This window comes from Budorcas taxicolor, chromosome 10 (assembly GCF_023091745.1).
Source record: "Budorcas taxicolor isolate Tak-1 chromosome 10, Takin1.1, whole genome shotgun sequence".
In the NCBI taxonomy this organism is placed as follows: domain Eukaryota; kingdom Metazoa; phylum Chordata; class Mammalia; order Artiodactyla; family Bovidae; genus Budorcas; species Budorcas taxicolor.
The window spans coordinates 21,008,402-21,036,355 of NC_068919.1; the positions used below are offsets into that span (position 1 = coordinate 21,008,402).

The window sequence follows — 27,954 nt, forward strand, 5'->3', positions numbered from 1 at the left end:
GGAAAGACAGGGTAGAAAGGGAGGCTGAGTAGGGTGCCCAGATAGAAAGGCCCCTGAGGATGGTTAGGGGGGATTCAGTGCTGGAGGCAGGAAAAACAAATCAACCAAGCTGGAGATGGAGCATCTGTTTAGTGGGAATGCTGCCCATCCCTGAGGACACTGTTACCGGCCCTGGCAGTGTCAGTCTTTGACATCAGAGCCCCAGATAGCTTGATGTCTGCAGAGACCAGGAGACTGAAAGGACAATAGGAGGGATAGGGGTCAAGCATAAGGACATTCAAGGTCAGTGACAGCAAGGAATGACTGGGGAACCCTGGTGACTATTATACTCTCTTCTTACCCTACCCACCCTTTACAGGTCCTGCCAACCCAGTGATGAACAGAGCCAAAGCTAGGTCTGATGTGACTTTATTCCTTTCAGTTATGCTTGTGGCTGGAGTGGGGGCGAGGGAAGAGCCCATGGCCGGGGCTCCCTGGAGACCAGGGCTGATGATACCAGCTGCCATAGGTGAGGTACCAGGCAAAGGTACCCACTGCGGCCCCCACCACCTTGTGAGTATACTGGTGGAAATAGATGACGGTGCAGAGCAGCAAGAAGTTCCAGAGGCCCAGCAGCAGCACGTTGAGCAGGAAGACAAGGCGCAGGGGTGCGCCGGCAGGCAGCCCATGGGCCAGATACTTGGCGAACACTGCTGCTTCCTCGGCCATGAGCAGGCAGCAGAAGGTGAGCAGGAAGGTGTGGGAGGAGACTGTGTAGCCCCGCCATTGGTGGCCAGCTGCTAGGCAGCTGCGGCGATCCGGCAGCTCGTGGAGCAGCAGGCCCTGAGGCAGAGGCTCGAAGCAGGAGCCGGTCAGGTCCTCGATGAGCAGGAAGGCCCGGCCGGCCCCCCGCCACACAGCTGCCCCCACCACCAGCCGGCTCAGGTGCCGGGCAGTCACTGCCACGCGCCGTGTAGCCAGGAAGACCACCAGCAGCACAAAGCCCCCCAGGAAGGTGCAGGTCCAGCCCCACGCCGAATTCACAAACTTTCTGTGGGCAGAAAAGAGGAAAGGCTATTGAGGCCCCTCAGTCCCATCGCTCCCTGTGTGTTCCCAGCCTGGCTCTGTCTCCAGTCGCAATATCACCCCCTGTTGTTTTCTGTGCCCTCTTCCCTCTTCTCCCACAGCCACTTGAACTTGGCCATCTCCTTGGAGGTCCATTCAGCCTTCTAGGGTCCACGTTTCCTCTTTGGCCCTGCTCCTGTACCCCCCGGCTCTGTTCCCCTCCCCCCTGACTTTCTCCTCAACCTCCTAGTCTATTTTTAGTGTCTCACACTGGCAGGAGGACAGAAACCTGGAGGAAGCCGGGATCCCTGAGCCCAGGCAGCCAGCGCCCCCAGCCTTGAGTGGACTCACATGTTGAAGAAGTTGCCGTGGCTGGCGAAGATGGTCCGAGGGTTAACGTGGAACTGCAGAAGGGGCCCGAAGATGACCACTGCTGCCAACCAGGCATGGTAGAGGCGCCGTAAGCAGGGGCTTCCCAGGAGGCGGGCAGCCTGTTCACTTCCAAAGTACAGCAAGGCAGAGGCCACCCAGAGCAGCACCCTGACCAGGCTGCCCAGCAGGGCCCGAATCCGGGCCCTGGCCCCCCGCCCTGCCCCCACCACTGGCCCCCGCTCCATGTTCCCTCCCCTCCCCGCTAACCGCTTGCTCTGCTGAGCAGCTGAGGAGGGGCTGATGGGGCCCCCCTGGACAAGGACAGGCAGTGACAGGTGTGGCAGACACAGGGCAGAGCCCTGTTGGCAGCTGGCAGGCGGGGGAGAGGGGCGGGGGGCAGTGAGGGGCCAGGGCTGAGGGTTGCCACGTCAGCAGGGTTCTCACTTTGGGTGTTTCCTGACAACGGCCTTGTTCCTTCCCTGTTAGTCTGTGTCCCTTGACTTTAGGTCCTATGTCTCTAGGTCAAACCATGTTCAGGTTTCAGGGCCACTCCTGTGGTTCAGGGCTGTTTTTGTCCACAGCTTGCTTGGGTCTGTTTGTCCCTATTTGGTCAGCCAAAGTCACCCCAACCCCACACAGGTTGGCCTCTCACAGCCCCAAAGATCAAGTTCACTCCCACATGATAGGGGGTGGAGGAGACCCTAGGAGGAAAATCCCCAGTCTGGAGTCCATCAAATCCTTGGGGTTGTGCCCCTCAATTACCTTGGGGCTTGGCCACACATAGAATGTGGCCTCCAAGCCTGACCACTGAGGCTGGAGCCATAGGGCGGTGAGAAACTTACCCAAGCGAAGTCCCTGTTATTCATTCAGTAACTGTTTTGAGATCCCTATTTGTCTTCTCATTTCTCAAAATGAGATTTGAGAAATGGGATTTCAGGGGCTACCTTTGTGGAGGCTCATGAAGTAGTGAAAGGGATGAGCAAGAAAGGGTACCTGGGTTCTGGCCCAACTCTGTGACTTTGAGAAAATAAACTAACCCTCCTTGGTCCTCAGTGCCATCATCTGCAAACTGACCAAGATGGATTAACCAATTAGGATCCTTCCAGATTCCATTTCCCATACCTCGACATAGCACGTGCTCAGGGGCTCTATACCTGAGGACCTCCAGAAGCACTCACACATTTTTAAGCTGACACAGAGTTTTTCATTGCAATTTTAAATAGTTGCAAAGGACAAAATATCTAGTGTATTATATATACTTACTTTTCAAAAATAAAGCTATCTATATAACTCCTTCCCTGGTGGCTCAGATGGTAAAAAATCTGCCTACAACAAAGGAGACCAGGGTTTGATCCCTGGGTCAGGAAGATCCCCTAGAGAAGGGAATGGCTACCCACTCAGTGTTCCTGCCTGGAGAACCCCATGGACAGAGGAGCCTGGTGGGCTACAGTCCATGGGGTTGCAGAGAGTTGGACATGACCACGCGACTAACACTTTCACAACACTAGTGATTATATACCTCACCATTTTTCATTTTAAAAATGTGACAAGATCTTAACAGAAATTATATTTCCATTCTATTCTCCCTACAGAATTTATCCTAATATGTTTTTATGCCTGAAAATCTTTCATTGATCATACATAAGTCTCTGCCAAAAAAAAAGAGTAGATGATTTGAAACAATTTTTACACATTTCCTGTGACCATAAGTTGAATTTTTTTCTTCTGTATTGAATTTCCATATAAATTAGTACAAATTTCAAAATTGTTAGTAGCACAAAATATATTATTTGTACAACAAAACTTTCACAGAGCTTGATAATAATACAATAAGTTTGTATTGGAAATGCATCTCTTAATGAGAGCAGATGGCCCTTGGGGTCTTGATTAAATGAGGATTTGAGGACACTAATCATTTTAGTTGGCATCTCCTTCTAGCATCCTGGAGGTAAAACAGTTCTGGGTGAGATGGGTGGCATCTCTGGGTGTTAGGGGGTAGAGATAGGTATCATTTGTTAACTAAGCTTTGCAACAGGGAGTCCCTCCTGGGCGAAGAGGCAGAGGGGAGATGAAAGGACCAGTAGAGATCCATGTGATGGTTTCATGCAGGTGGGTCAACTGGAGGAAAGAGATCACCTGGAGGCCAAGCATCTGGACAATTTACTCTTTTAAAAGTGTTTTGCTGTTGAACAGGTACATCTCTTAATCCCTTGCTGTGTCTCTAAGACCCCTTGGAGGTGTGCATTCTGGTTCCAGAACTGCCTTAGAGATAATGGGGAAGGTGAGGCCAAGCTGCTCCCCTATTGTCCACACCATGGGTCTGCCCTGAGGCATGGTGGCTGACCGCTGTACGCCTCCATTTCCTCACCTGGAAAAAAGGGTGCTGTGAGAATGGGTGAAGTCCTGAGCGTGAAGTGCCCAGATGGGGCCTGCCATCAGTGCCCACCAGGTGATCTCTGGCTCTGGGCTACTTCTTTCCATAGACTGGACCAGCTCCAGGGCAGAGCTGATGTGGGTGTTCCGGGTTCTCATCTAAACTGTTTGAAAGTGAAAGTGAAAGTGAAGTCGCTCAGTCGTGTCCGACTCTTTGCGACCCCATGGACTGTAGCCTATCAGGCTTCTCCGTCCATGGCATTTTCCAGGCAAGAGTGCTGGAGTGGATTGCCATTTCCTTCTCCAGGGGATCTTCCCGACCCAGGAATCTAACCCGGGTCTTCCATATTGCAGGCAGACACTTTACCGTTTGAGCCACCAGGGAAGCCCAAAACGTGTTTACTTCCTATTATCTCAATTTCCATTTGCTGAGAAGTTTCTGAGGTCGGTGAGGGACTCCCTGTTGCAAAGCTCAGTTAACAAATGATTTTGGTGTTCCCTTTCATCTTCGGGCATCAAAGCAGTGATTTCTCTAACAGAGGAGCATATCTGAAAGCTTTGTTGAAACCATTTTCTTAAAGTGAGAGATAAAAGATTTGCAACAGGATAAAGAGAGAGACAGACAGATGCTGAGCCAGGTTCCCACAGAGTTTATTGAGGGAGCCAAAGCCAGTGATAGGACAAAGGAGTCCTATTTCAACATCCCTCCTTGAAGCTGCTGGCCTCTGGCATGATGGAACATTCTGGGAGGGGGAGGACCTGCCCTGTGTGGGGCCACACAGAGCCTCTCACACCATAGCCTGCCCACCCCAAAGACCCAGACGCATGAGAGAGAAGACATAATTCCCACCATGGGAGGGTGCTTATCCATCCCCCTCTCCCTGAGGGGCTAGAGCTCTAGCCGTTAGGACCTCTGGAACAAAGGCCAGCACTCCTGGCCCTCTGACTGACCAGTCTAACTAATCCTCAATGTGAAGGCCTGGGCAATGGGCCTTGCTGATGGCACAGTTCAGACCTGGCCCGAGGCATCTACTCTAGGAGCTAACACTTAACATCCAAACATGATTAAAAACACTCAGGACAGTTCTCCTGCTGATCAGATAATGGCAGTCCTGCCAGACCCCGGCCAGAGACAGAGGTCCAAGATGATTGAGTGTGAGCATGTGAGAGGACCACACTATCCCAAGGGGAGGATCTCCCAGGGGTCAGCTAGGGGCCCAAAGCCTGGGCTTCTGTTTCTCCCCAGCCAGTGCCAGTGAGTCCCCAGAGATCCCCCATAGGGGAGAAAAGAAGGAGAAGGTGGAGAGCTGGTGAAGAGGCTCACCCATGACTGGGCCTGGAGGTCAGATCTACTGGGGCGAGGAAAAGGCTGTAGAGGGGTGGGACATTGGGGCAGGGGTGCTGGGGTGCTCCTCCGACTCTGGCATGTCATCCTGGAAGTACTCAGCCTGGCGGTACTGCCACAGACGCAGATTCCCGTCCCACTGCAGGGTAGAAGATGGCAAGCAGTCAGGGGACGCTGCCCTCACTCGGTCCCAGACACACGCTGGCCACCCTCACTCTAGCATCCTCACCGAACTGCTGACAATCTTCTCCTCAAAGGGGTGCCAGCTGACGTCACGCACACAGGCCTTGTGGCTGGTCAGCTTCTTCACGATGTGGCCACTGAGGAGGTCATACACTGTCCGGGGAAGGCCAGAGTGGAGAAGGGCAGCCAGAAGACCTTCCAGCCATCCCTCATCTCTCCCTGCCTCTCAGGCAACCTCCCACCTTCCCAGAGGAACAAAGCCCACATCTGGGGATGCTGTCAGTTTCTTTTCCCTACCTCAGGTTGAGAGTATGATCTAGCAGAGCCTGGGTATCTCTGGCCCTTAGCTAAATGTTACAGGGTCAACAGTTAAGAAAATGAAATGTGGCTTTAAAGCAGCAATTTTTTGGAAAGCTCACAAGATATGGGAGACACCACAAAGGTGAACATGGGCCTGTCTCCATAGACTTGTAAACCTGCTGCTCCTCTTCTGGACTCGGGTGTGCCTTCCTCTCTCCCTGGATGGGCCTTCATCTCAGCACCTCCCTAGGTCTATTTTAGGCTCTGTCTTAGGCTCCATCCGTGTCTGTTTCTTTTCATGCATTCCTCCTGCTTCAGTGGCTGTACATCTTTTACGACTTGCTGCTTTTTGTGTCATTCTTTCTGTCTCTGTTCCCTCCTACCTTTCATCTGTAATCTCTTCCCTGACTGATTAAAAAACAGAACCATGTATATTTTTGGTGATCTAGTATATTTACTGACTGGAATTCTGTGTTCCTTTCTTAATTTAAAATGCTAATGAATAGAATGTTTTCTCTTTCTCTGTTTAAGCCACCCTGCTTCAGGCTAAATGAAATTTCATTATAGTTCTCACTGGATTTCTTAAGGTGCTCACTGGTGCTCACAGGTAGAATGCCAGGGGAACATTCCTGCCCTTCCCGAGACCCCCTGGTCTGACCCAGTCCTTACCGACCACTTTGCCAGTGGAGCAGCCACTGTAGATGAACTGCTGGCCGGTGCTGTGGGTGGGGGAGAATCGGCAACGGATGAGGGTGTGCAGCACCCCGTGGCCCCGGTAGGTCATCAAGGAGCTGTCCCCTGGGAGCTTCAGCTTCCGCCAGGCTGGGGAGGGATGCAGGGCAAACCCGGCGTTAGGGAGTCTGGATTCTCCTGTATCACCAGTCCTCAGCACACAATGATGCTCATAGACAGTCCTCTTTCCAATCCCCAACTGGTGTCTCTTTCCCCACCAAACAGTCAGCTGATATACGCCAGTATGGCTCTGCTGATTGTCAAGATGCTGCAGTACTTTCGTATCCATTGGCTTGGAGTGAGTGATCCCCAGTTCCCACATTGGTAACTCCTGACTTTCCCACGGTTCAGCAAACAAAGAATTAATGCCTGGCAAGGGGGGAGTCAGGAGAGGAGTCCCAGCTTCATCCACCATGCCCACACTGGGCCTTACCACAGGTTAAATATTTTAACTACCACTCCTGACTCTTCACTCTCCAGATCTCAGGTTCTACTTCCACTCTCACCTTTTTTGGGCACCTGCTGCCAGCGGTAGTCCCAGTTTTGCTGTGTGGCAGCCTGGCGAGAGGCTTCCATGCCTTCCCGGCTAGAAAAACGTCGGATATCCCAGAGCTTGATGGTCTGGTCTTTGGAGTTGGAGATGAGATATCGGGCATCACCCTGTGAATCCAGGATGGATAAAGAGGATCAGAGCCCCCCCTCTCAGTTGAGGGGTATGAACGCAGGCTGCTCTTTGGTCTCCTCTCTCTTCACCCAGGTGGGCCTCGCCATTGGTTTCCTACCACGGGCCACACACCCTGGCTAGGCTTCCCCTTCTTTGTCCAGCACACTGACTGGCTCCTGTTCTACCTTGGATCAGATTGTCTTCTACTTTTCTTGTACAGAAGGCCCCGCTCCTTGTGGATGGTGCTGATCTTGCAAACCGTGGCTAAAGGAGGAGCTTGGAGAGTTGCCACACCTGTTTGCTTTGATAGCACAACTCAGTCGCCTGGCTGTGCGGTCCTGCCTCTGCACCCACCTTACTGTCAATGAAAGTGATGCCGTCCTGATGTCCGGCAAGTGCGCCCACAGGCTTGGGGTCATCTTCCCTCATGGTGCGTCGATCCCACACTTTGCAGATGGCATCGTCACCCCCGGAGAACAGGATTTGGGAGCTGACGTCAGCAAAGGCCACCGCATTCACATCATCCTCATGGGACTCAATCTAGGGGAGAAAGGGGCCAGGATGTTTACAACCTCTTTCTAGGTCTTCCAACAAGCCAAGGACCAGGAGGTGGGGGCTTGAAATCTCGGGAGCAATACCTGAAGGGTCCGCCGGTTCTGTTCTCGATCAAAGACATACAGGCAGCCATCATTGGCCCTGAAGGGGAGGCAATAAAGAGGGCTTTGGAGCCAGGATCGAGAGGACCCATGCTACGTGTGCTCTGGAGACACTGTGTCTCGAAGTCCCGCTAAGGGGCAAGCCCTTGTGTCTTCTTATAGAGGAGGTGGGAGAAGAGTTAGCTGTGACCTCCCATCTCGTGCTGGAGAAATGGTGCTTGAGAAGTGAAGCCACACATAAATCTTGGCCCTGGAGAAGCCCTGGTTGTTCTCCACAGCTGCCTGGGTACGGGTATCTACTATAGTCTCTGTAATGGTAGAGCCCACTTCTGGGAGAATTTCTATCTCATTAAGTTCTGGAGGCATCCCCACAAACACTCACCCTCCTAGCACTTCTCGTCCATCTGAGGAGACAGCGATGGAGAATACAGCGAAGCGACGTTCATCTGGCCTGAAAAGAGACAAGGAGGAGCTGCATTAAGTGAACTTCCCTTTAGCCTGGGTTAATCCACACAGAATGTGACAAGGGCTGTGAGGCACACTGCTGAGGGGAAAAGAAATCCCACCAGCACACATGCCAGAATGTGGGGCACCTCAGTGAGGAACCAAGAAGAATCCTGCAGCCATCTATTTATCCTGGTCCTCTGGCTGACAGGCTGGGTGGTTCCCTCCCAGAAGTCCACACAGAGAAACTTGCAACCAATGTACTTTCCCCTCTAAGTGGGAGTTCCAGTTCAAGAGGTATGCTCCTAGAGAGCCTTTCTTGAGTAGTTTCTGATGAGTCTGACCAGTAAGGGAAGCCAGTACCTTAGATCCAGGGCAGTGTGTGTGTCTCCCTCCCCGTAGATGTTGCAGATATGAACTAAGAGAAGCAAGAGAAACAAGAATCTTTCAGGGCTGAGGTAATGAGGGTAGAGCCAGGGAAGAGATAGAACAAATGGGAAGGAAGTTGGACTTGGGGAGTAATTTGTCCAGGAAAAGGCATGGAGTCATGGCACGGAGGAGATGGGTGTTTGGAGACCTCAGGTCCCCAGCTGGAGAGACCATGGAGGTCTGGGGCACACTCACTGTAATCGGACCAGCTGGAGTAAAGGAAATGGCTCCCATCAGGGGTGAAGGCCACATCCAAGACGCTCCAGCCGACATCTCGGGCTTTGATGCTCTTGAATTTACGAAAGCGGCCATACCGGCAGTCATATAGTCGGATTGTCTGGTCTGTGTGAGTGGCGATCAGGCAGAATTAGAAAACAGCCTCCTGGAATCCTCCCTAGGTCAGACCTCTCCCACTCACCACTGATCTGTGGAATCTTCCCTTGATCATGGGACAAAACATGTGTTCTAGCTAAGCATCCTTAAGCCAGGGTCTGAGCTCCCTGGATCTGGGGCTTTCTAGCATCAGTCAGAGGGAACATCTCTTGTTCTAAGGCAGCTGGTAGGACTAGGGTATGGTACCTTGACAGGCAGACATGAAGATTTGACCATCTTTGCTGTAGATGCCACAGAAAGCTTTCTGAGAGTAGGTATCGGTGAAGCCCAGATCGTTGGGCAAGAAGCTGGGGAAGCAGAAAGAAAGTGAGGGTAAGAGGAGCTCAGGATGGCTCCTTGTCCCAGTTAGCAGCATCCTAACAGCTGGATGTGAGTACAGGGGCATTCTTCCCGGCTTTGGGTATAAGCCTTTGTCTTTGATTCATTCTATCATCCTCTCAATTGCTATACTTTTCCACTTTGCTCATTCTCAAAGCCTCAACCCCACATAACCTAACTTTAATATCCCTGAGAATCCTTTAACACTCATCCTTTCAAAGTTTAAGAAAGTTTAGACTTATCTGGCCCTTGGAATCTCTCCACCAAGCCCCATACTCACTGAGACATCACTCGAGACCGTTCTCCAAGGGAGAAGCTTCCCTGGTGGCAGAGGCCCCGTTCTCTCTAAAGGAAGGGATTGGGGAATATTGCTAGTAGAAACAGAGGGCCACCTCAGCCACACCAAGCCCCCTCCTCCAAAAATATTGCTCTTGCTACAGGAATGAACCCAGTACACAGTAATATGTCCCACCAAATGCCCACTCAGGCTGGTTGAGAGTGCTCCAGCTCCAGCACTTGAAGCTTCCTTGGAAAGTTTACTTCCCTCTTCTCTGGGATTGTGGCTTCTGGCTGCACTAATAGTCCTGCTGCCAGACTGGCTGGATGAGGAGAGGCCTACCTGGTGCAGCATTTGAGGAAAGCTGAGCTCCCGGGCTGCCCGCCTAAGCCCCAGCCGCCCTGTGGCCAATTCCACTTGTGTCTTGATCTCACTGCATTCCAGCTCCCGGGTGTCAGGGGTTGCATCCACTGTGAGCACCAAAGAGAAGTTTCATCCTAGGTCTTTTCCAGCCCCAGCAGATAGTTAGCAAGGCTGTGCTCAGCCTTCTCAATGTGGCTGAATATACTGGGGCTGCAAAGACTCCCTCATTCCCTGAATTATCTCATCTTTTTCTTTCAATTTTTGCCAAAATTAATTTTTTAAAAAAAGTTTTGTAGTGGAAATCCTTTGCTGTTAGGGTCTCTGTCTGTCTTTCCTCTTACCTGGTGGATTGTATCGGTCTCCAAGACGACCATCCCAGGCACTGTCATGCTCTTCCTCTGAGTCCGAGAGGGCCTGGATGAGCTGCAAATTTGCTGCACCTCCTCCCTGCACCAACCTCACTTGGCCTCTGTGGAGAGACCCCCCACCCCATGATAAAGGGGAGGATCCCTTCCCCAGACCAACCAAATTCAGAGTCAATGGTTATGTAGTTCATAGACCACCTTGTCCTCAAACCCCTGTACTGTCCCCATGTTGAGGTTTGAGGCTGACTAGACTGTGGCTGTTATTTTGTCTCCTATAAGACACACCAGGAAGCTAATTTTCACTCTTACAAGAGGAGCAGAAAACCCCAGCATTGCATGGATGTTGGCTAATCTACTGATTTGACTTCCCAGAGAGTTAGAAATTCTGAGAGCATTTCCTTCTGAGTCTCTGCCCAAGGAGTCTAGCATAGGACATGGTTTTCTGAAGGGATTTCTCAAGCCTGCCTTCTCCCTCAAGGAGCCATAGCTAAGAACCAAAGCCAGTTGCACCCCCTTTCCAGGCAATTGCCAGTGGTCACTTCCCTCAAAGCATTCTTTCTTCAGGAACAGGATTAGAGTTAGGTTAATTTAAACTTGTTTTTCAAGTAAATCCATGTGGCCTCATATCATGTGTCAATGACTTCATTTAAATTCAACACCCACTTCCCCAACTCTTTTCTTCACCCCTCATAGCACTTTCTTCCCACCAGGACACCCCTCCCTCTTTTTTCTTTTACTTACTTGGAAAATAGGTTACATGTGTGTAGTCATAGCTAGACTCCCTTGAATAGTCCCCTGAACACAAGAGCAAATCATCCTGCTGACCCTGCCTAGGGGAGTGCTGCCAGTGTCCAGCAGAGAAGGCTGTTCTGCTCAAACAGAACAGCTATCCTGGGCTGATCCCATTTTCTATTCTCTGTAACTTCCCCGACGGGAGCTGGTATCAAGGGACTGTGGTGGTGCCTGGTGGGGACACACCAAGGGGTAAGTTACCTGCGTAGGAGATAGGCCAGTACCTGGGCCAGATCCACATCTTCATCCTCCTCTTCCTCCTCCTCACTCCTACGCAGGCCAGCCCCTCTTCGGGGCAAGCCCTCGGAGGGGTCTCCGGACCCAGTTCCTGCGCTGCTACTGTTACGTGATCCCATCTTCTGGTCACAGCATCCTTAAGTCCTGTGTGGGGACTCCTCCTGTCGCCTCCTTGGGTTTGGTGAAAGCAAAGCCTGCTCTAGAAACACCAGAGTTTCCTGAGATCGACAGTAGCTATCTCTAGGAGGGCGACCCTTCCTAGGTATTGAGATCCCTTCTCCTCAGCCTGTAACAACTCCCAAGGCTTCGGGAACACAAACCTTTCCCAATCCTGTGAAGCAAAATAAGCAGAGTGAAACCTAGGGCATGACCCTAGCTCACTAGTGAAAATCCTTTGAACAGGAATTTCTCAGTTTTCCACCTCAAACTCACCTATCAAAGTCCCTGGGGTGGGGGTGGATTCCCAGGTAACCTCTCCGGCGAACCAATCAAAACCCCTCGCGGATGGAAAGGCGCCTCATTAGCTTACCCACCTAGCCAATCAGAAGCCTTAGAACTCAGAGACCCCCTCGACGCCCCCCTTGCCGGCCAATTAGAGCACTCCCTTGCGAGAGCCGGTGGCAGCAACAACCAATGAGGTTAAAATTCGGCCTAACACCCCCCCCCCCTCCTTGCCTCACGCCCACGTGGTGTTCCGGGGGTGTGTACGCTAAGCGGGGGCAGGCAGGGAGGAAGCCGAGAAGCACCTCCCACATAGTTTGCGGTTACCGCCACGCGCGAGACCACCCACCAGCGAGAAGCAGTCGCAGGACCAGCAGCGGCGCGAGGCCTTGTTTACACGGACTGCCGCCGCAGCGTCGGCTAACCGCTTCTCCGTCACGCGCCGCCTTCGTCACGCATCTCCCCGCTCCGCGACCGGCGGATTACGGACGTCACGCGACAGCCCTGACGGCCCAGCCCTCTTGGCCAGCTTACTGGACAGCTGAGCGCGGTGATTGACAGACGGGCGGGAGAAAGTGCGCGAGGGGTTTGAGGGGAGGAGAAAGCGCGCAGCCCAGTAGGGACGACCGCTCCTTGTGGGAGGAGTATGTAGGGAACCGGCTGCTTCCTGAATATGAGACCACGGAACTAGACTAGATGAGCGAGGGGCGGAGCTTACAAAAGACGTTGGCGCGCTTCCGTGAGGTGTCTTAACAAGAGATACAATTTGCTGTCGGTCCCTTGGGTTAGTTTGGCTTCGCACTTTTCAGACGACCTCTGAGGACCTAGTCTTTCCTTCCCTTTTCCCCTTTCGGCTCTATCCTCTCTCTTTTCGCCGACTGCAGCTACTGCCGTCCCTCCCCTAAGGGGTGCCCGGCGCCTTTGGGACGTGTTCACGTCATAGGCCCTCCACCCTCCCTTCCGGACTTAGCTTCCGGAAGCCTTGTTCTTGTAGGGTTTGCCGTTTCTAGACCTCCTGTTAGCAGCTTTGGCAACTTTTTAGGTGACCCCTGTCGGTCTTTGCTGACGTTCCCTAACACAGACGCGGGTCTCCTTTGGCCTTTACTTTTTGTCTGTTCCCCTCAGCCGCCCCCTGGGCCCTCTGGGATTTGCGGACTTTCCTTAGACCTTCTGTGCTTCGGGTGCCTCTCCGCCCCAGGCCGGCCCTGGCGCGCGGCGCCTCCTACCCCCTCCTCCCGGTTTATGAGTAACTCGGCTAAGTCCAAGGCCGCGACTTGTGTACTTTGGGATCCTTGCCCTTGCTGGGGTTGGGTGTGTGTCTGTGTGTGTGTGTGGGGGGGGGGGGGGGGGAGTGTTGATTGTTCGTGCCGGGCGCGGGCGCATAGATCCGGGGTCTGGGGTGCACCTCAACAACCCCAGACAGCACTCTTAGAAGTGTTGTCATCTGTCCCCCTCCCGGTGCCGCCTCGGGGCAGGTAGGGGAGTGGGGACCCTTCGTTTCCCTGGGCTCATTCTCCCTGGGAGGGCGAAGGTGTGGTTAGTCCTTTGGGCGATGCCTCCTGGTTTCTAGGTCGCCAGATCGGTGCTTATCACCTGATCACCAGGGCCGGCTTCTTGGGCCCACACTTGGTTTAATATTCTGCTGTCACCCTTTGAAATGCTTAAAAAATTTTTTGAGCAAGTGCCCCACAATTTTCTCTTGCTCTGGGATCTACTAATTAAGTAGCCTGTTCTGCCAGTCAGCCATCTCCTATTGCCAGATTACTTTCTGCCCTGTAGTGTTTATTGCCTCAATAAATATTATATATATTTATAAATAAATTCTAAAATAATATAAGCGAAAGTGTTACTACCCTCTGTGACCCCATGGACTGTAGCCTGCCAGGCTCTTCTGTCCATGAAATGCCATTCCTTTCTTCACCGTCTTGAGTCACCATCAGAAAATATTAGATTCTGTGGTTTCTGGGTTGTCCAGCCTGGAAAATTTGGAATCATTTTCCAAAATGACCTTTCCCTTCTCTTTGCCCTTTAAATTCAGTTATTCAAGTCCTATGGTTTTCAGAGTCATCACCCAACATCAAATTTTCATTGTTTCACACCTCTCCCGGTTAGTTGATCTCTGGAAGTATTCTTCTCTAATAGCCTTTAGTTCTTAACCTACAACTGGTTCATTAGTGTTTGTTTCAAATACAAACTTCCAAGCCTGCTTGACTCTTTTTTTCCTCTTAGAAGTGCTCCGATCTGTCCCCCCTTGTCATTTTTTTTTATTACTTTTGCCAAACAAATATGGCCATAAAGTCCTTACTCATTTCTCTGCACCTTCCCAGAATTTCTTGTCTGGGGGAAACTTTGTCTCTACCAATCAGACTTCCTTTCTCATGACCCAGTAGTGTCACTTCTAAGAAGCTAGCCCTAGTCTATATGCCAAGTTTAGCATAAATGTTTATGTTCAGGAGAGCAATTATGGATTGTAGTAAAACACTGGCAACAAAATAGATCCAGGCACACTGCTACAGGATAGGATTGGTTAAATAAATTATGGTTCATATGGTAGACACAAAAATGCCAGGTAGCCATTAAAATGTAGTCTTCTATTATTATGCTGTGGGAAATTGTGCAAGTTACATTTTTAGGTTTCAAAAAGGTGGTAGTTCTTCTGGTGACATGTGGATGCAAAAACAATATGTTTAAATTCTGCATTTAAAAAGTATAAAAATACCCAGGCTTATTATTAGACAAATAGTAGAGAAAGCCTTGCATGAACTAATGTGATAAAGGTACAGTATGAACAAATCATTATGGTTAACACGGTTCAACCACTTGAGGTCTACAGAAAACAAAAACTTCTGTTAAACTCATCTTCTTAACTCATTTAAAAATTACCTCTTTCCTCTTTTCCTCCTTAGCTTACAAATCTGTTTAATTTACAAATGCAGTTTAAAGCTGAACAAAATCTATACTCAAATCTTTGAAAGATGGAACTTGTGTGTTATTGAATAAGGCATTTTAAAGTCACAGTAAATGTTAAAAAGAAAAATCTGAGGTTTTATGGCCAAAATGAGTCTTGACATCAAATGCTGAAGAGTGTAAGATTTCATCTCTTGATACATCGGTTGATTTTTGTATGTAAAAGATTTTAAGCCTATGAACTTGATTATATCACTTGTGACAATAATTTAAAAATCTATATGAGCATTTATATGTTAGGATGTACTGTGTTTCATTGAAAGAAAATGGTGTTTCTTTAAAAAATAATTTTAATTAAGTCATTTTGATAAACTTTATTGGCCCTTCCTCTCATGAATTTGAGATTTGGCACGTTGCTTGGCAACAATTTATAAGTGCTTTTCGTTTGGGCAATCTCCACTCTCCCCACCTACACTTAAAGCAACAGAGAGGTTTTCTAGTTAGCACCCATTTTAGGACTGATTCTAGTGATTGCTCTGTAAATGTCAGCTAGTTGACTTCCCGTCTGACCTGCTTTGGGCATTTCCTGCTCATTAGCATGTCCACCAGGGGGCGGGCTGGGCTTGAGAGGAGAGAAGGAAAACAAATTTTTCTCTGGCTACCTTTGTCCTCCCTCTCCCTAATCCCAGCCTGGTGACGGCAGAGCTCCTGGAACACATGTCCAGCTACAAAGGAACACGTGGGCAACACAAAGGAACGTTTTGTCTTCTGAAGTGATGGATGACGTGTGTTTATACATTCTCTTCTTATAGCACACTCAATGTAGAAGGAAAGGGGGAAGTATGCTGGTTTACCCAGGACTTAAAAGTGTGTTGACTATAAAGCAATTGAGTAATTACGGGATTTCTAATACTTTTGTGTCCTTGGGAACCAGAATTTTTTGTGTGGCAGGTAGGAGGTATAAATATGATACAGAAGTTAAAAACAGTTTAGTTCTGAGTTTGAATAGGAACTATCAGTTTGAACTCAAGAGGTGTTTTATTTTCCTATCCCTATCCACTGAAAAGATCTAGAAACAATCTAGTAGCAATAAACACTCCTACCACCTAAATCTTAAAATACCATTTCCCATGAAGGAAACCAGAGCTTGGGGTAGGTCTAGGGTGCATGTGTACGTGCTCAGTCCTGTCTGACTCTTTGCAACCTTATGGAATGTAGCCTGCCAGGCTCCTCTGTCTGTGGGCTTCTGCAGGCACGAATACTGGACTGGGTTGCCATGTCCTCCTCCAGGGAATCTTCCCAACCCAGGGATCAAACCTGTGTCTCTTATGTGTCCTGCATTGGCAGGTGGGTTCTTTACCTCTAGCGCCGGGTCTAGGGTAGGAGATGTACAGGGAAAGCATGGAACTTACCATACCAGATAGTAAAGAAGCCAGTAAACATTATCAGGGTAAAGTCAAAAGGACTCAGGAGCCAAGCCTATGGCCAAAGAAGGGGTAATTTGAGCATTATAATAAACATTAAGTATGTTTAAATCCTTGAGTTCATAATGGGTGTGTGTGTGTGTAACTAATTGGTCACACACAAAAAAACCAACCTGGTCACCTGTTTGAAGGATGATATGAAACCAAATCATTATTTTTTTAAATAACTAAAACATTTATTTGTGCCAGGTTCTAGTTGCGGCCCATGGGGTCTTTGATTGTGGCATGAGGGATCTAGTTCCTTGACCAGGAATTGGGACTGCTGCATTGGGAGCTCAGAGTCTTAGCCACTCACTGGACCGCCAGAAAAGTCCCCAAAAACATTATACTGAAGATGGTAAGTTAAGGAAAAGAATCAAGCAGTTATCTTGCTGTACCTGTATAAACTGTGCCTCAGGGTAATGAAAACAGAAAATAAAAGGAGTGTCCCTTTGTAAGGGAATTTGTAAGAGTTTGAGGACAGCTTTTCTGAAATCCCTAACAAATTAATGAATCTAGGCGATGAACTTCTAGGCCTGGATTCTTCAATGATTAAATTGAAGAGAAGAGTAGAGGAGTAACCTGTAGATTGAAAGAGATATAAAAGGTATACAGGTGTTTTTTTTTTTTTTTTTAATGGATAAGGTTAGGCTATAATGTCTAGGGTTCTGGATTTAGGTAATACGGGAAAAAAGCAAGGGTGTGATTATCATGAACCATGGTGTCAATTTACACCAGGAAGGGGAGGGACTGTGAAGATGAGGAACCTGGTGGTGATGGTGGTGGCAGTTTTAGTGTTTGGCAAAGTTCTATTTTTCTGGGTAATGACTTCAAGGTTCGATTTAGTTTATTAAGCTATACTTTTATTTTGTATGGTTTTCTATATCTATGTTTTAGTTTAAAGAGTTTAATAAAATGTGTTAACTATATTTTATCATTTATCCGGAGCTGCAGGGCATGCAATTTTATTCTAATTGGCAAAATCTTTTTTTTTTTTAATGGGGATTTGTCCAGGCTTTTTATTTTTTTAATTTAAAAAATTGAGGTATAGTCGTATTAGTTTCAGGTATACAGCACAGTGATTCAGATACATATATGTGTGTGTATGTATGTATTCTTTTTCAGATTAGTTTCTTTTATAGGTTATAAAATATTTATAGTTCCCTGTGCTATACAGTAAGTCCTTGTTTATTATCTATATTTTCTATATAGTAGTGTGTATATGTTAATTCCATTCTCCTAATGTATCCCTTCCTCATACCTTCTGCTATGGTAACCATAAGTTTGTTTTCTCTGTGTGGGTCTATTTCTGTTTTGTAAATAAGCTCACTTGTACCCTTTCAGATTCAATATGTAAGTGATATATATTTGTCTTCTCTGTCTGGCTTACTTCACTTAATATAATTTCCAAGTTCATCTGTGTTTCTGCAAATGGCATGATTTTATTCTTTTCTACGGTTAATATTTCGTTGCATATGTATATATACCACATCTTTATCCATTCATCTATTGGTGGACCTTTTTTTCCCCAATGAACATTTAGGTTCCTTCCATGTTTTGGCTATTGTAAATAGTGCTGCAGTGAACACTGGGGTGCGTGTATCTTCAAATTCTAGTTTTCTCTGGATATATACCCAGGAGTGGGATTGCTGGATCATATGGTAACTCTGATTTTAGTTTTTTAAGGAACTTCCATGGTGTTCTCCGTAGTGGCTGCACCAGTTTACATTCTCACCGACAGTGTAGGAGGGTTCCCTTTTCTCCACACCCTCTCCAGCATTTATTTGTAGACTTTGATGATGGCCATTCTGACCAGTATGAGGCGATATCTCATTGCATTTCTCTAATAATTAGTGAAGTTGAGATTTTTTCATATTCCTGTTGGCCAGCTGTATGTCTTCTTTGGAGAAAAAAAAACAAAACCGTTTTTTTGGCCTTGCCATGCAGTGTGTGGAATCTTAGTTCTCTGACAGCCACTGGATTTCCAGGGAAATCTTCAGACTAATTTTTAAGGCTATAACACCTTCCTATTCCTGTGCATTTAGGTATGGTATCAGAAAGGTGCCTGGAATCCCAGTTCCTTGCCTCTTTCCAGGAAGGACTTTATTTCCAACCTATTTTCTTTCTCCTCTAAATTGTATTTACATTGCTCACTTTCCTCTTAAACTGTCAAGTCAGCAGTGTATAACATGCCTACAGGGCCCACTCTAATCCATACAGAGTGAAAAGGTGAGGACAGCTAACTTAGTCAATGGTTATTCCTTGTCAGGCATAGTTATGAGTGCCTGGCTTCACTGACTCTTAATCCAAACAACACTGTCAGATGTAGGCACATCCCCATTTTATAGCTGAAGAAGCTGAGAGGCACCCCTGGCTTGAGTCTACTATGTGCCTAACATCTATACTATGCTACCTCTGATCATATTGTTAGCTATCACATGCTATGTATGAAGTTTTAATATCTGTTAGTGCAGTTTAAAATCTATTTTAGTGCCATGGACTCCATTGCTGTGTTTTAGCATGTAATCCACTCTGACTTTAGATTCCTTTTTGCTCTTTATACATTATAACTGGTTATTGGCTGTTTTCTATAAAAAATATTTGTTGTTTCCTCCTCCAAGGTTTTCTTCTGAGGAATTTTCAGTTATTTTGTGACTATTTATCCTCATTTTGTGGGTACAAACTTCCATCATACCCATCTCAGTTTATACATTCACTCAGGCGGATCCAGATCACGGGTGAAGTTACTCTCAGCCGTCACTCCTGAACAGTGCCTGTCGCACAGAAGGTACTATGGAAGCGTTAGCTGCCTCAATATTGAATCAGCTCTCATGAATACTTTGTGAGTCAAACTTCAGGGTAATGCAGGAGGAAAAACAGGTCTGAGAACTGACAGTGGAGCCGCGTCACTGGAGTGGGGTCATAGAGGCTTCTGCTTCTCTGATGGGAGATTAGGAATTTTAGGCCTGGAGGCTATACTGAGCTGCTCACAGAGGTCCCCCCTTTTTAATTCCTCAGGACACCAGTAGATACTGTCTTCTCCCAGCAGTTTCTACTTATCTGGCTCGGTGGTTGAGCTGCCTGTGAGAGAGAGCCTTATACCACTGGGCCATGCCAGGGCAGGCTGCACTGGGACACCAGCTGCTTGGAAGAAGATTGTGAAATTAGTGTTAAAGGGAAGCCTGTGAAGACAGGCAGGAAATGAAAACAGCACAAATGTTATATAAATGAGCATCTCATTATTAGGCAGCATGTGGGGAAAGCTCTGGGGCTTGATCTCACAGCACCCAGAGGATGAGAGTGTTGTTAAGTTGCTCATAGTTTCTGCAAGCCTGGTGGCTTGCTTATTCCAGGGGAGTTGAAGGTGGGGGTAGGGGGGTGCTGTGCCCCCTTGCTAGCTGAAGGCTCAGATCACATTCTGCGCACACGTCCCTCCAGGGCCTCCAGCTCAGCCAGCACTTCCTTGGGCAGATCCTGGTTGACCTGCTCTGTCAGATAGCTCCGAATGTCATGAACCTCCTGTTGCCAAAAGTCCTTGGGAAGGGAGAACAGCTGGGTGGTGTCTATGGCTCCCAGGCTGCTGAGATCCAAGGCGCCTTCCTTAGGCACCAGCCCGATGGGTGTCTCCCGGGCACTGTCCTCCCCGTCGAGCCGTCGGCAGATCCAGTCTAGCACCCGGGCATTCTCTCCAAAGCCTGGCCACAGGAAGCGGCCTGCCTCGTCGCGCCGGAACCAGTTGACATGGAAGATGCGGGGCAGCCGGACCCCCTTGCGCCCCTCCATGCTCAGCCAGTGTTCAAGGTAGCGCCCAAAGTTGTAGCCGAAAAACGGCCGCATGGCAAATGGGTCATGCATGATGACCTTCCCTGGGGAGGGGAGCAGGATGGGTAAGGAATCTCCTTTCTTACTGGAGAAGAGTATTCTGCCTCCAGCTGGAGGAAGCTGTGAAATGTTGGTGGTACTGGAATATCCTTAAGGCAGGGCTAGGGGAAGGGAGTAGGGAAAAGATACACCTGGGAAGGGGTGGGCAGGAGGAAGGCCTGGCTCATGGAGGGAGAGAAGAGGCAAGGTGGGCACAGGAGTGAAGCAGGGAGGGCACTCACCTTTGTGTTCAGCTGCTGCAGTGGCCTCGGAGCGCATGGCACTGCCCACAAACACCCCGTGGCGCCAGTTGAAGGCCTCATATACCAGGGGGACTCCTGGGACACCAGGGGACATGGTCAAAGGCAGCGCTTATCTTTGCACCATCACTCTATCCCTTCTGGTGATCTCGACTCCTACTCTTCCTAGGACCTCCACTGTGGATTTTCAAACCCTATGCTGCCCCCCTCCACCTTGATTCTCCAGGTGGGGGGGCGCTCTACAGTCAGACAGCTGTAGTTAGCAATCCAGGTTGAGGCCCTCTGAGCTTTAAGTACAAGAGGGAGGTGTGTCCTGATAGAGAGCCTGACTCTTAACCCAGAAGGCACGGAGCCTGCATGATGTTTACCTTTGGGTCTACGGCCTCCAAAGATGATGGCGTCAATGGGGACTCCCTCTGGGGCCTCCCAGGCGGGGTCTATGATGGGGCACTGGCCAGCCGGGGCACAAAAGCGAGAGTTGGGATGCGCACAGGGCTCCTTGTCACCTGGCAGAGCAAATACAAATACTATCACTTCCAAGGGCATGTCCACTCCCGACACACATACCTTTGCAGGCACTCTTGCACAATTTCTTTTTGCCTCATCAGCTCCCTGCAACCTTGAGTTGGAGGTTAGTAGGGAGAAGGGAGCCAGAACATCTCCCCTGAAGATCAAGTTATTTATCCATGATGGTGCTGCCAACTGAGTTATGGGAGAAGAGAATGGGAGAGGAACTGGGGTTTAGCAGGATATTAATGTTTATACTAAATTACAGAACTTGGCCAGTGCTCAAGGGAATGGGGTTAAATACTGTCATAGAGTTATAATAGAAATTTTGCCCCAGAAACTCTTCTTTTATGAGATGATTATTTAAATAAACACTCAAACCTAAAGCAAAAACTGAGACTGTCAGGTCAGTATTTCAGATAACTGACTTTCCATCAGCAAATGGTGGAAGACAGAATTTCCTGAGTTATCAAAATGCAAACAGGAACTAATTTTAAAGTAGGCAGTATTTTGGTAATTTCCCTGGGTCTGCTTAGACCCTGCTGGAGTGACAGGGCTTGAAGAACTCAGTTGAGGACGTAACCTGGACAGTTGTAACCTGAGGAGGTCATTTTAGGCCCCTTCAGATGCCTGGAGAGGAGACGGGACCGAGTCAGTGGCAAATGTATAAAGCCCCATCGTGGGGGCCCTGAATGGGCACAGTACTTTCTCTGCTAGAAGTTGCTGCTCAGACCTGGGGGGCAAGGGAGTCACAGAGCCAGTGTACCCTGCCCTGCTCCAGCCCCGGCTCCTGCCTCCACTCTCATATAAGAACCATCCCTTACGCTTCTCTCTGGCACTTTCATCCTCAGTTCAGGACCTAGCTCAGGGTATTATTCTGAGAACTGAAGCTGGTACAACACGCCCTAGTAATACCCCTGAATCCAGAGATGATGAAAGGGTTGGGCAACTAGCCTGTGGGGAAATATGAAAGTTTCTTGGATTTCGCAGTTGGGTGGGGAAGCTGAGGAGGGCTTAATGATGGTGTTAGAGAAAATGAAGGATGATTAGATGAAGAGGGTGACTGCTAAGCCAGCCTGGAAAACTTCAATGTAGGCTTCAGTGACCACAGGCCACCCTCCCCTGCTAAGCTCTTCTTTGCTCCCAACCCTAGATCTCGGCTGTCTAAATGCCAAAGGCCACTAAAAGCTGAAGGTCCAGAGTGCAGGACTGGGGGAAGGGGAGGGCGGCAGGGCACTGGAGAGTACTGACATGGTTGAGAAACTAGCTTCCAGGAGAGGCTAAAGAGCTGGTCTAACTTTGTTTGAAAGGACTGGGGTGAATATGTTGGAAGAGCAGGGGAAAGTTAACAATACTGACCTTTAGCCAATGGTTATTTTAGGGGGGTGGTGGTGGGGACCCAGGGGAGGGGAGGGGCAGGCTTCCTCCTTCCTAATGGGTCCAACTTTATGGATTGTGCTTTGAGTCCCATTCTTTCTGTAAAAATTTCCAAGACAGCCCGTCCCCTTTAAAAACATTCAGCTTATATTAATTGAGAATTTACTATGTATTTGGCACTATGTTGAACCTTTTACATGCATTCTTTAATTTAATCCTCCAACACCTTATGAGCTAGGTACTGTAATAACTACCCCATTCAAGTGATGGGGACCCTGAAGCTCAGGAGGTTTTAGCAACTCAGTCAGGCCACAGAGCCAATACTTGGTGGAGCTGGGATGTGACTTGAGATCTTGCTTAGGGTTAGAAAACAGAACATTCATAAATCCCTGGGCCTCCCAGAGGTCCTGGGAGGTGGCTGCAGGTTCCTTTACATCAACAAGGTACTGAGCCCCGGGTCTGACTAACTCCTCATACCAGGTTTCCAGGGTTTGCCTAGCCAGGAGGTCACGGTGACGCCGGGTGGAAGAGGCTGATCGATGCCCTCCCAGTACACGCCGCCATCGCTGGTCTCAGCCACATTGGTGAAAATGGTGTTACTCTGGATTGTGGCCATAGCATTGGGATTGGTGGTGGCAGAGGTGCCAGGGGCCACCCCAAAGAAGCCATTCTCAGGGTTGATGGCCCGGAGTTGACCTGTTGGGAGGAGAAGTGAAAAAAAGGAAGGACTAACCAGGAAAAGTTGAGAGGCTCAGTCTTGGAAGGTCTTGCTCAGCTCCTCCCTGCCCTGAGCTAGACCCTAGATCTGAGGGGAAAGGCTCTGTATCTCCAGGGTGGGGGGCTGCCAGGAGGCAGGGGGATGGGGCGGTTGTTCAGGAAGAGGTTCTCACTGACAAAGTTCATCCTGAGCAGTGAGGGGAACGTCGAACCAGAACGCAGAGTATGATCTGAGGGCCTCTCACCATCACTGTCAAACCTCATCCAGGCAATGTCATCCCCCACACACTCCACTTTCCAGCCTGGCAGTGCCGGCCGCATCATGGCCAGGTTTGTCTTGCCACAAGCACTGGGGAAGGCGGCTGCCACATAGCGCTTCTTCCCCGCGGGATTGGTGATACCCAGGATCTGCGAGTTGGGGAGAGAGAGAACAAGGAAGAGAGCACCAGACAGAGGTCAGGAATGGTCTGCTTGGGAAGGACAGCTAGAGGTCGACAGGGAGGACCAAGGTTTATTCACTAATTGGGTACACCGCCTGGCCATGGGGCCTGGGGTGGCAGCAAGGGGAAGCCCCCCAACAGTCAGCAGCCTCAGGCCAAAGCTTCGGGCATTTGGGCTGAGTCGTTGGCCTTCAGTCTGGCAGTGGAGAGGCGAGGCTGAGGCTGACTGGTCAGGCCCCACCCCTGGCCTGCCCACCTCAGACCCTCACCAGGCCCTCACCAGCATGTGCTCCGCCAGCCAGCCCTCATCCCGGGCCAGCCGAGAGGCGATGCGAAGGGCAAAGCACTTCTTGCCCAGCAGGGAGTTGCCACCATAGCCGCTGCCGAAGGAGATGATCTCCTGCTGGTCGGGCACGTGGCCAATCAGGGTTTTCTCTGGATTGCATGGCCACTGGCACACCGGCTCCCCTGGGGACAATGGATTCATGGGGCTGCTGGCAGGGGCATCAGGCATCAGGGTGTCAGGGGCTGGAGGGATTGGGGTTGGCAGGAAAGACACTGGGAGCAGTGGTGGTGTCAATGGGTGGCTAAAACCTCCTACCTCATGACACCTGTTGGCTCCCGTGCCCCTATTCTTGGATAATTCTTCTCAATCTTGTGCAAACGACTTTGTCAGCACAGACTCACTCCCAGCCCACTCCTGCTCTAGAACATGGGACGTCACTATCTCACTAATCAGGATGGCTAGGCTGTGGGGTTCCCTCTGAGTACAAGCGGGCCTCTGTGTCCTCCCCTGGGCAGAGCAGGTGCTCACCTTGCCCAGTCAAGGGTTGGCCCACAGAGTGAAGACACTTGACAAAGTCGCCATCTCCCAGGGCCTGAAGCACAGGCGTCCCCAGCCGGGTCATAATCCGCATGCTTGCCACCACGTAGGCAGAGTCTGTGAGCTGCACTCCAATGCGGGACAGTGGGGAGCCTACGGGACCCATGCTGAACGGAAGCACGTACATGGTTCGGCCTACGGAGGAAAATGCCACCTGGATGAAGGGTTCCAACCTGTTGATACCTTCAGTGCCCCTGCCTCTGTGTCCCTGCCCTGATTACCCTGCATGCAGCCTGGAAACCTCTCATCCACAGCTTGCTGGAACTCAGCTGGGGACATCCAGTTGCCCAGCTGCCCACGGGCCCCACCAGCCGGGAGGGGCACCGTGTCCCGTTGAGAAGCAGTTACAATCACCGTCTTGCTCTCTACTCGTGCCACATCCTTGGGGTCTGTGCGGGCCAGCCAGCTGGAGGAGAGCGGATATCAAGAAGATAGTGGCCAGCAGACCGCCCTCACCCCAGACCCACTCTTTCACGTCCAGCTTTGTCTCCAGGTCTTCTGTTGGCCTTATTTTTTCCCATCCGTTTGCATCTCAGTTCTTCCCCCAGATTTTTTTTTTAAATTTTTGGGTCTTAGTTTGCGGCATGCCAAGCACATGGGCTCAGTAATTGCAGTGTGTGGGCTTAGTTGCTCTGCACCGTGTGGGATCTTAGTTCCTGGACCAGGGATCAAACTCACGTCCTCTGCTTTGCAAGGCAGATTCTTAACCACTGGACCACCAGGGAAGTTCTCTCCCCCAGATTTTGTCCCAATCTAAGGGGTAGTTCCCTTGGCCCCCAGCCATCTAATGGCCTCTGCCCTGGCAGAAACTCCCTGAATTTGTAAGTAAAAAAAAAAAAAAGTAAAGGCTTTTATTTGTATCAACTTAACATAAAAGTATAGACCAACCGCAATAATTTCTGATGGTTTCCCTCAAAGCTCTATTCTGCTTATTCCATTGGCATGGTCTATTTAAAATTGGATTTTGTCTCGGTAAACCCAAAGTGGCCTCGGTCCATGCAGCTGCCCCCATGTCGCAGGTTGCTGGGCTCAGGACTTACCAATTGTTGTACTTCGGGAGTTTTCGGATGAGTCCCTTCTGTTCCAGAAGGGCCAGCATGGCAGTGTTCTCTGCCTCGGTCCCATCACAGATGTGGATGCTCTCTGGTTGGCATAGACGGGCACTGTGCTCCACAAAGTCTCGAACCTTAGCAGGCAGTTGGCCCAGATCTCCGCTGAGGACTCGCAGTGTCTGGATGCTACACCGTGACGACCAACCCCAGGGGCTCAGCCTGTGCCAGCTAAGCCTGCAAGAGAAGAAACAAGAGAGGTAATGGGCCAGGTGTTCTCATGGAAGATGGGCAAGTCAAGGGTACAGAGGGCTGGGCTTCTAAAGACGAGCTAAAGTCCATCTGGGTACAGGCACCACGAAGAGGTCAGACTAGGTGAAGGAGATGGGTTCAGGCCATGTGTATTTTGTGGCCTTTATGAGGCTTAGTGAAGGTGTCTCCTGATTAGCAAGGGACAGGTATCACCAAATGAGCTTAAGGGCACATGTCTGGCAATATGGAAGTATATGTTTAGGCATGCTGATGTTATTGTAGGCTTGGCTCATGCCCATGGTTTACTACATCTGGTCAATGTCTGGAAATGAGCAGGTGTCCTGTGGCCCAAATGTCAATAAATTGTGCCCAGGTGACAGCTTCATGTTTCTGGTGTTCTTTTCATTCTCAAGTATAGTTTTGCATGCTGTAAGACTGTGAAAGCTTCAAGCAGAGGACCAGGTCTGTGACATGCTTAAGTCCCAATTTTCTCGATTTGGGCCCTTGCACAGAGTGGGTGATCGGATGTCAGGGTTTCAGGCATTGGATCTGTGGCTGCCCAGCGGCCCAACAAGGATTGCATAAAGTGTTGCCACTGGGTAGGTAGGTATTTTCAAACTGTGTGGAAGGCTGACTGTCAGGGAATATCACTGGCTGGGCTGCATGCCCCAATTCTTAGAACAGAGCCCCTGGAATCTGTCCCTTCACACCCTTAGGAGAGGGAAAAGTAGGGTCTGCTCTGATTGGCCTGGACCCAAGGTGAAGTGATGCAGAGAGAGCAAAGGCCAAGAGAGGGAAGTTACCGTCCTCCTATGCCAGGGCCTTGCCCACCAGAAACTGTACCCTACACGCCCAGCACTGCATGACCCTGTCCCTCTCTTGGCTCTCTTTCCTAAAGAACAAATGCCTAGAGCTTTGGCAGTGGGGTGGAGCATTAGACTGCAGGGTGCTCAGACTCACAGGGAAGAAGCCTGGGGAAGAGAGGACACTCAGGCCTGGGAGCTGGGTGGCTTCACTGGGCGGGGCAGGGTGGAGACCTAGCGTGGCCCTAGGGGCAGAGGAGGAAGCCTCCTGGGACCTGTTCTGTTCCGCCTCTGAGAGTTTTCCCCAAGCATTAATTTTAAAGGCATTCAGCCTTGGGGAGAACCTCTCTCTGTGGGGAGGCTGCCTCCGGGAGTCTCCTGTGAAGCTCCCCCTGCTCTTCTCCAGTCTCTGGAGTGGGACCTTCTTTTTCTCTGCTCCAGAGACCACCCACAATGGCTAGCCTAGTGGAACCAACTGTGGGAGAGACAGGGGGTCGGCTCAGACTCTGAGACAAAGCTGAGAAGGGAGACTACAGAGGGAAGCCAGAAAGCTGTGAAAAGGCAGTGACGATAGACAGGCAGGGCCTGGGGCTTCGTCCTGGACAGGGGATGAAGTCAGCCAGGTAAGAATGAAGGCAACTTGGTCTCTACCTCTACCATGCCTCCCTCCCTCTTGGGACCCCAGAGCCCTCTAGCTGTGCAGGGCTCCCCGCCAGGTTCCCATCCGGGGGAGGCCGGGGAATGGCTGTTTACCTTCTACCTTCTTTAGAGAGCTCTGAGCTCAGTCCCCAGGGGTTCGTGCATCCTTGACCCCAGGGCCCTACTTCTCCTCACTGCAACCTGTGGAACCACTTACATCTGTACCAAGAAAAGGAGGGGATATGGAGACTGGGCCCCGCGAGGGAGAGCGAGGAGGGGGAAAGGAAGTTCTGAGAGTGGCAGATACAGATGGTGTGGTCAGGGACCAGCAAAGCAGGGAGAGGGAGGAGGGGACGGAAACAGAGACACCCGGAGCGGCTGAGGCCGCCCCGATCTCCGGCGTGACGCACGAGCCGAGAGGACGAGATCCAGACACACTCGCCACCTGCCCGTCTCCTCCTCTCGGATGCAAGACCAGGCCGAGGGGGGCGAGCAGGATAACGCGTATGGCAGCCCTGAGGGGGCGAGCGCGGCGGAAAGTGAGGGTCGGCCCCGGTCTGGGGGTCACTCACCGCAGGCCGGGGCGATACATAGCGGCCATGGCACCTGCGCTGGGGCTGCGGGGTGGCCGCGAGAACCGAGCGGAGCCGGGAGATAAGGAAGGCGGGGAACGAGGGAGCGGCGCCGAGAGCGGGAGCTCAGGCTAGGCGGGAGGCGCTTAAAAAGGAGGCGGGCCGGCGCAGGGGCGGGACCCAGCAGGGCCGGCGAGACCCTCTCTCCGCCCCCGGCTACGCGCGGGTCCGCCCAGCCGCGGCCCCACCAGCGGCATCCTAGCCCCCAAACCCTTGTCTCCCATTGGAGGACTGGTTCCTCTCCTCGGCCCCGAAGCCCCGCCCCACCGGTCCGCCTCGCCCCCTGCACATGATGAAATTTTGAGGACTCTTGCTCCTGGGAAATAGCGACTGGCAGGCACTGGGTGGCAAACAAACCAAGAACTAGGGCCGAGGCCAGAGGTGGAACCCACGGAAAGCTGGAGGTTTAGAAGCCGGGGGCTGGGCTTTGCCTTTC

At 50.4% G+C, this 27,954-nt stretch overlaps 3 protein-coding genes across 8 annotated transcripts; all 3 read right to left on the bottom strand.

Moving 5' to 3' along the window:
- Positions 1–392: 392 nt before the first annotated feature.
- On the bottom strand, positions 393–1,691 carry FITM1 (fat storage inducing transmembrane protein 1). The gene is made up of 2 exons (XM_052646741.1): positions 1,396–1,691; positions 393–1,030 (listed from the first exon to the last, which is right to left on the bottom strand). Exons 1-2 carry the CDS (start codon positions 1,659–1,661, stop codon positions 418–420), a joined length of 879 nt encoding a protein of 292 aa, XP_052502701.1. The 5' UTR covers positions 1,662–1,691; the 3' UTR covers positions 393–417.
- Positions 1,692–4,423: 2,732 nt separating this feature from the next.
- Positions 4,424–12,326, bottom strand: DCAF11 (DDB1 and CUL4 associated factor 11). Of its 6 annotated transcripts, none has more exons than XM_052646343.1 (16): positions 12,078–12,326; positions 11,720–11,820; positions 11,275–11,618; positions 10,235–10,362; positions 9,873–10,000; positions 9,534–9,598; positions 9,122–9,222; positions 8,738–8,884; positions 8,477–8,531; positions 8,052–8,120; positions 7,652–7,709; positions 7,368–7,553; positions 6,856–7,009; positions 6,287–6,439; positions 5,364–5,470; positions 4,424–5,273 (listed from the first exon to the last, which is right to left on the bottom strand). In XM_052646343.1, the coding sequence occupies exons 3-16, from the start codon at positions 11,295–11,297 to the stop codon at positions 5,139–5,141; spliced, it is 1,509 nt and encodes a 502-aa protein (XP_052502303.1). In that variant the 5' UTR covers positions 11,298–11,618; positions 11,720–11,820; positions 12,078–12,326; the 3' UTR covers positions 4,424–5,138. The 6 variants fall into 6 exon arrangements, with proteins under 6 accessions (XP_052502303.1, XP_052502298.1, XP_052502302.1 ...); XM_052646338.1 differs by having other exon boundaries at positions 11,252–11,618; XM_052646342.1 differs by lacking the exon at positions 11,720–11,820 and having other exon boundaries at positions 11,252–11,481.
- A 7,033-nt stretch (positions 12,327–19,359) lies between these two features.
- On the bottom strand, positions 19,360–27,558 carry PCK2 (phosphoenolpyruvate carboxykinase 2, mitochondrial). Its single transcript, XM_052646773.1, has 10 exons — positions 27,459–27,558; positions 25,184–25,429; positions 24,365–24,549; positions 24,075–24,278; positions 23,541–23,728; positions 23,066–23,228; positions 22,581–22,799; positions 20,588–20,725; positions 20,202–20,297; positions 19,360–19,964 (listed from the first exon to the last, which is right to left on the bottom strand). The coding sequence occupies exons 1-10, from the start codon at positions 27,485–27,487 to the stop codon at positions 19,510–19,512; spliced, it is 1,923 nt and encodes a 640-aa protein (XP_052502733.1). The 5' UTR covers positions 27,488–27,558; the 3' UTR covers positions 19,360–19,509.
- Positions 27,559–27,954: the final 396 nt, after the last annotated feature.